Genomic DNA, 7823 nt, shown 5'->3' with positions numbered 1-7823 from the left:
ATGTTGCTATATCTTTCTTCTGTTTGTTTGAGATCGAATCTCCTCTATCTTTTTTCCAAGGTTCAATCGGGTCTCCTTTGGTTCATGGATGTACGTCACTTCGAGATAGGCTGCCTGGATACAGAAAGGAAGTGATAACCGGCTTTCATCATGGGAAGGAAGTGACTGCTGCCAATGGTGGGGGGTACACTTTAGTAACACAAGGGGAGCTGTCATTTCCCTAGATCACCATAATCCCCATCAAGTTGATGATTCTGGTTCTTCTAGCATGTATGGATTTTGGAACTTTAGTGGTGAGATTAGACCATCACTGAAGATGCTCAAGTCTTTGAAGCATTTGGACTTGAGTTTCAATACCTTCAAGTCCGTTCAAATTCGTGAGTTATTTGGAACCTTGAAGTATTTGCAGCATCTGAACCTGTCTAATGCTGGGTTTAGTGGTGCAATTCCTCCAAATTTAGGGAACCTCTCTTACTTGCAGTATCTTGATGTCAGTTCCGACGAATTTGGTTTTACATTTTTATCTGTTGATAACCTTGATGGGTGTCTGGTATTGTGTCTTTGGAATATCTCAATATGAATGGAGCTGACCTTTCGATGGTAGGATCAGACTGGATTGGGAAGCTTAATAAGCTCCCCGCTTTGACTGAGTTGTATCTGTCTAGTTGTGGCTTATCTGGTTTCGTTGCCTCTCTGACTGAAATCAATTTCACTTCATTAGCTGTGATAGAACTTGATTATAACAGCCTCAATTCAGAGATACCTCACTGGCTACTTAACATCAGCAGTCTTGTAACTGTAAGCATGGAATTTTGCGGCTTGTATGGAAGGATTCCCCTTGGTTTCAGTGATCTTCCAAGGTTGAAGAATTTAGATCTTTCTGCAAATAGAAATCTTACGGCAAATTGCATTGAGGTTTTCACAGGAAGCTGGAAAAACTTGCGCGTTATTGATCTAAGTTCCAATAGATTACATGGTGAACTTCCCGCTTCCATTGGCAACATGACAGCTCTCACTTATTTTGATCTTTCTGACAATAATGTCCAAGGTGGAATTCCAAGTTCCATAGGTAAACTCTGCAATCTGACTCTTTTTAGCCTCACAAGTAATAACCTTACAGGAACTATACCCGAGGTTCTAGGAACAGGAAAGTGCATATCTAGAACTCCTCTGCCCAGTCTCCAGTTCCTCGATTTGGGAAACAATCAATTGGTTGGTAATTTGCCAGAACGGTTGGGTCAACTTGAAAGTCTTGTTGAACTAAATCTTTTCAGTAACTCAATCCATGGTCCCATCCCTGCTTCACTGGGGTCATTACCAAACATTTCTAAGTTGAATCTTGGATACAATAAACTTACTGGAACTCTCCCAGACAGTTTAGGAAAACTTTCTGAGCTTTCTTTGCTTCATGTTTCTTCCAACCATTTGACGGGTATAGTAACTGAAACACACTTTCAAAACCTTAGTAAGCTGAAATACTTGTACATTTCTTTCAATTCACTAGTACTAAATGTCAGTTCAAATTGGGTACCCCCATTTCAAGTGCAGACTTTTAGTCTTGGCTCATGCCATTTGGGTCCTTCATTTCCTGCATGGCTAAAGTCACAAAAGGATGTCAAGTTTCTTGACTTCTCAAATGCAAGCTTTGCAGGTTCCTTGCCCAACTGGTTGTGGGAAATGCCATCTAATCTATCAGTGTTGAATATTTCAATGAATCAATTAGTTGGTCAGCTGCCAAATCCTTTAAAGGTTGGTCTTTATGCAGACATTGATTTCAGTGGAAACTTCTTCGAAGGACCAATTCCTCTTCCAGTTGTTGATGTTGAGTTAGTTGACTTGTCAAACAATAAATTCTCAGGCTCCATTCCGAAGAACATAGGTGATGCCGTACCAAGGTTGATCTTCCTCTCTCTTTCCGGAAACCAACTTACGAGAGGAATCCCTGCTTCCTTGGGTAAAATTCAGTATCCTTTTGCCATTGATTTTTCAAGTAACCTATTAACCGGAAGCATTCCATCTAGCATAGGAAATTGTTCTTCCCTGGTGGTTCTAGACTTAAGCAGGAACAAGTTGTCTGGGAGTATTCCTAAATCCTTCGGTGAGTTGAAACTACAAACATTGCACTTAAGTGACAATAAACTCTCTGGAGAGCTTCCACACTTTGCAGAATTTATCAAGTTTGGAAACATTGGATCTTGGAAACAATAGTCTTACAGGTACAATTCCAGCATGGATTGGAAAATATTTTGAACATCTGAGAATTCTGAAGCCGAGATCAAATTCCTTTTCTGGAGAACTTCCTTCGTGCTGTCAAATTTAAGTTCATTACATGTCCTGGACCTTGCAGAAAATCAATTGAATGGAAGCATTCCAATTGGTTTTGCAGATTTCAAAGCCATGGCCCAAGTGCAAAACGTGAACCGTTAGTTATTCTATGAACTGATCTTCAGCAGCTTGTATTATGAAGAAAGCTTGGTTGTGAACTTGAAAGGATCAGATCAAAGATACACCAAGATCCTCTCCCTTGTAATCAGCATGGACCTCTCTGGAAATGAGTTGAGTGGAGCTCTTCCTGAAGAACTAACAAAACTAACAGGTTTGGTTGTTCTGGATTTATCTAGAAACCATATAGGTGGTCACATTCCAGAGAGCATTTCCAAGTTGAAACAGTTGGAATCACTTGATTTTGCTAGTAATAAGCTCTCAGGTCCTATTCCTCAAAGTTTGTCTTCACTATCATTTCTGGGGTATTTGAACTTGTCAAACAATGACTTTTCTGGGAAGATCCCATACACAGCTCATTTGACAACTTTTGATGCATCTTCTTTCTGTGGAAATCCAGGCCTTTGTGGTGATCCTCTAATTGTAACATGTCCAGGCGGTGAAGATTCTGGTAAGGGAAGAATATTGGAGAATGATAATGGTGGTGGTGAAGATGACGTCATTGATAAGTGCTTTTATATGAGTCTTGGATTGGGATTTGCAGCAGGCATTCTGGTTCCTTTCTTCATATTAGTAATCAGGAAGTCTTGGTGTGATGCTTATTTCCATTTCGTTGATGAAGTACTAGAGAGAATACATGAATGTCTTATTTAAGAATCAGAGATACAGAGGAGTGTTCTTTGTATACATCACAGAACCAGGTATATGATCTCACCTGTATATAGTTATACACTCGAACCTCTTCTTTTTCTACTAATATTTACTATGCATTTTTGATTTTTTGACGTGAACATCTTACATTAGTGTAGACTGTAGAGAGATAAATTTATTTCATCCAACAAATGAAAAACAAAAAAAAAAAATCAATAGCATATGTGATGTTTAAATTTCAAATGATCAATCATCCTTGAATTTTTTCACTTTTATCTACAGAAGTTTTAGGTCATCTCTTTGTTTTGGACTCAAAGATTGGAAACCATCAAATATGCCCACAAAACTGTGTGTCTTTGAAATTGAACGTTTTTATTGTTGCCTTGTAGATATGAATGCCACAAGATATCACAGATATATGTCCCCACTGCATTTGCGTGTTAATAAGAGAGTTAGCTCCAGACATCTTCGAAGCTGATGAGTAATATGGGCAGTAGGCTCCAGTGGTTTGAGATTGTAATTATGCTATTAGAAATGTTGAAATATTCTTGTAATACCTTTATTTAGGGTCCCCTTCTTGTAATTTTCTTTAGAAATTCAAAATAAACATGAAGCCTATAATCATCATCTCTACACAAAATGTTTTATATGTGTCGGAATATTTTCAAGTAACACACTCCCTTACAGAAATGAGGAATCTTTAGAGCACCGCATGTAGATACACGCTACCATGTCGATGTTTGAGATTAGATGACATTACAAATGCTTGATGGTTATCATATACAAATGCTTGATGGTTATCGATCATATATGAATGACTAAGATTATATGGTCACCACTGTGTATGCAAGATTTTCTGCTTAACGAAATGGTTAGAACTATTAACCACCCCATGCCTTCGCACTCAAGAAAGCTATTCATCCATGCCTTCTCATTCTAACACTTCGGCACTCTGAAGTCTGAAGTCACGAGTAAATGAGATGTTTGGTGTTCAAAAGACTAAAATGTGGAGTGACGCAAGAGCTTGCGACCCTGGTGACGAGTAGGTATGCAGTGACGATTGCTCAGAAATCCTTTATAAATAGAATATTGCATTACTTTATAGCTCAAGTCTGCAGGTTAGACCGTTAGAGAGAGAGGATGAGTGCAGCAACTAAGGTTGTCTGTGTGACAGGAGCTTCCGGCTACATAGCATCGTGGTTGGTCAAACTGTTGCTGCAACGCGGCTACACTGTCAAGGCTTCAGTTCGTGACCCAAGTCAGTCTTCCACTTCACTTGAGTTCTTGTTTCAACATCATACATACCCACGTTTTTGTTCTTTTCGTCTTCTGTTCAGTTGTGCTTCATTCCAAACGCTAAACCCTGTTGTGATTAATAACATTTGATGATCATTGAGACTTCGTCAAAGCTTTTAGATTTTTAGCAACAAGAATGTGGGTATTGGATAACTAGTGTTATGGGTTTGACCTTGGTAACCTGATAGAGTGATGGGTTTGATTCAATTTACTTAGTCATAGTACCAAACAGATCAGGATCTGTTTGAGGGAAGAAATAAATTGTCATTGTGGAGATCTGTTTGGCAGTTTTTGAAGGTACAGTTTTGATGGTTTTATTGATTCAACTGCTTCAATCTGTTTGTATGCCACAGATGACAAGAAGAAAACAGAACACTTGCGTGCATTAGATGGAGCCAAGGAAAGGCTTCAATTGTTTAGAGCAGATCTACTCGAAGAAGGATCTTTTGATTCCATAGTTGATGGTAGTGTTGCTGTTTTTCATACAGCATCCCCATTTTATCTCAATCCCAATGATCCACAGGTACATCCCATTTCATTGTAATTGCTTTAGTTGTTCTACTAAATACTGTATATGTTTCTAATATTTTAGAAACGGACTCTTCTGTTGATTTATTCCTGGAGCTACCAAAATAAAATAGAACTTTCATTTCAGCAGATGTTTAACCCACATTGTGTTCGCTACTGAATATCCCAGGAAGTAGGGTACACGGTGTATAGAGTGCATTTAGTTGCCATGCTTCTTGTGGGATGGTATCTGTCATAGATCTACTTGGATGAAGTTATGATTTTTAAAGTTAGTTTATTAGTAATCACCAAAAGTCCTTATGCAATATACAAGATTCACCCTTATAGTTCCCAATCCTTTAAGTGTTTACATTATTACATAGTTTGACTTTGGATAGATTGAATTTGGAGACAAAGGCAACAATTTTCTGTTGGATATTTTTGTTGTCAATTCAAGTTCTATAATTGAAGGTTCTGTGTTCTTTTGTCAGGCTGAACTAATTGACCCTGCCTTGAAGGGAACACTCAATGTTCTCAGATCATGTGTTAAGGTTCCGTCTATTAAGAGGGTGGTCATAACTTCCTCTATGGCAGCAGTTGCATATAATGGAAATCCTGTCGCTCCTGATGTAATAATTGATGAGTCCTGGTTTTCAGATCCAGCTTTCTGTGAAAAATCAAAGGTTTGCATGTAAATGTTGTTTTTTTTTACATGCATTTAAGATAATTTTTCATACGAGTTCAATCTATTTGCTTGCATGCCATAAAAATATGTTTTCATTGTCTTCGCTCAGACATTGGTTTTCTTCAGGCTTGGTATATGCTTTCAAAGACATTAGCTGAGGAAGCTGCTTGGAAGTTTGCAAAAGAGAAATGCATTGATATTGTTACAATAAATCCAGGATATGTGATCGGTCCTCTCTTACAGCCAACTCTCAACACAAGTGTGGAGCCAATTCTAAACCTCATAAATGGTACTCTTAAGCAAATTTGAAAACCATTTATCACTTCAATCTTACTGCATTTTTAGTTCCTGTTATCACACTCTTAAGCAAATTTGAAATCCATTTATCATTTCAATCTTACAGGCTTACTACATTTTTAGTTCCTGTTATCACTTTTATTTGTGTTGATGAGAATTGAAGTCATTGTTTATCTGCTAGAATTATTGCTCTCTGATAAAAAGAGTGGACATTGCTCTATTGCATTTAGATCATTGTCTCCATGTCTAAGATTTATAAGTATATACAATTGTCTTAAGCACCACTTGCCGTTTAACTATTTGCTTCACATTCAAAAGATTTATTCAGTTGCATTAAGAAAAAGTATAGTGATTTATATAGAGTTTGCTTGGAGAAGAGGGTGGAGGTTATAGGGAAGGTAATGTTGGAAATTAATTACTTTCTCATGATATGTCCTATTTCAGAATGGCTGCGTTAAAATCTTATAGTGAAATTTGATTTGCGCTTCAGCTTGGTATCAGTGTTAAACAAGCTGCCAGAAGTTATTACTCCTGTGGCGTAGCTATAAATCTCAATTATAAGGGTCATGATTTATACATATAACAATAAGTAAATTACAATTTAAGGTTTGATGATCTTGATCAATATGAAACCATGACTTGTTTTACTGTTTTAGAAATCTACTAACATAATAAAAACTTGCGGGCAGATCGAACAATCTCACGTACAATCTCATCTTTTTTTATTGGTCAATGACAATATTCTCATCTTATCTTTTTCTTTCTTTCTTTTTATGATAGAGGGGTCAATTTATACATTAAAATGTAGTATATATGAAATCATCAACCAATTGATGCTTGTTCTCGTAACCTCATAGGGGTCATTTGAACCTTTTGGTTCCAATGTAGCTACGCCCCAAACTCCTGATAATCCTTTTTACTTGATGCAGGGACTGAAAAATTTCCAAACACAACTTATAGGTTTGTCGATGTTAGAGATGTTGCCAACGCACATATTCTAGCCTTGGAGAATCCTTCAGCTAGTGGACGTTATTGTTTAGTTGGAAGCGTAACACACTGTTCAGATATTGTGAAAATTCTGCGTGATATCTTCCCTGCTCTCAGTCTTCCAGAAAAGTAAGTTGCTAATATAAACAATCTATCAGATGTTACTCCTATGTGTGTTTTAGAGAGTTGTAAGGATAGCACTGGTGTACTTGTCGGGTACCTTTCTGTTTGAGTTCAAGACATCCCTCTTACATAGTATTGGCAATTGTTTCTTATCAGGATACATAATTCGGTCACTTATGGAAAAAGCGATATCCTATTTAATGTGTATTTTGGACAATATCAATTCTAAGCATACATCTAGAATCAGATGTTTGCTAATTGCCTGCTAGTTGTTCTGTTTCAGTTTTGAATCTATTGAATGGTTTGATAGACTTTGTAATAACCTATTTGTTGTGAATAGTGTACTTCTAAATTCTGATACTGAATGATATAGAGTAGTGAGTGCGGTAAGACAATGTAACTGTATTCATATTTCATAATGACTAATTTGCTTGATTGCCGAAGAGAGTATTAGGACTTCAGAAACTCATGAGTCTCTACTTTTGGCAGGTCTGCAGATGATAAACCTTTCACACCAACTTATCAGGTATCCAAAGAAAGAGCCCAAATTTTGGGTGTCAATTATACTCCGCTGGAAGGGACACTAAAGGATACTGTTGAGAGTTTGATGGACAAGAACTTCTTCTAATTATGTAACGTCTTATTCGCAAGTTTGGAAACAGTTACTGCAGATTCATAGTGTATGTCTACCTTTGTATAACTTATAGCTTGTGGTGATGATCTGCACATAACTGGTGCTGCGGATTCGAAAAAAGCTTAAAGAAATAAGAAAGTATATGAAAATAATGTGTTGATTATATTCATTTTCCAAGGTGGCTTGTATAGTATTTAATCT

At 37.2% G+C, this 7823-nt stretch overlaps 1 protein-coding gene and 1 pseudogene across 1 annotated transcript; both read left to right on the top strand.

The window, feature by feature from the left end:
* On the top strand, positions 1 to 3096 carry LOC101310844 (annotated as a pseudogene).
* A 1120-nt stretch (positions 3097 to 4216) lies between these two features.
* On the top strand, positions 4217 to 7797 carry LOC101296427 (tetraketide alpha-pyrone reductase 1-like). The gene is made up of 6 exons (XM_004307182.1): positions 4217 to 4351; positions 4743 to 4912; positions 5388 to 5579; positions 5708 to 5870; positions 6808 to 6994; positions 7478 to 7797. Exons 1-6 carry the CDS (start codon positions 4234 to 4236, stop codon positions 7614 to 7616), a joined length of 969 nt encoding a protein of 322 aa, XP_004307230.1. The 5' UTR covers positions 4217 to 4233; the 3' UTR covers positions 7617 to 7797.
* Positions 7798 to 7823: the final 26 nt, after the last annotated feature.

The sequence above is a fragment of the Fragaria vesca genome, linkage group LG7, assembly GCF_000184155.1.
Source record: "Fragaria vesca subsp. vesca linkage group LG7, FraVesHawaii_1.0, whole genome shotgun sequence".
Classification (NCBI taxonomy): Eukaryota; Viridiplantae; Streptophyta; class Magnoliopsida; order Rosales; family Rosaceae; genus Fragaria; species Fragaria vesca.
Note: the sequence above shows the minus strand (reverse complement) of the source record. Positions and strands in the feature narration are given on the sequence as shown.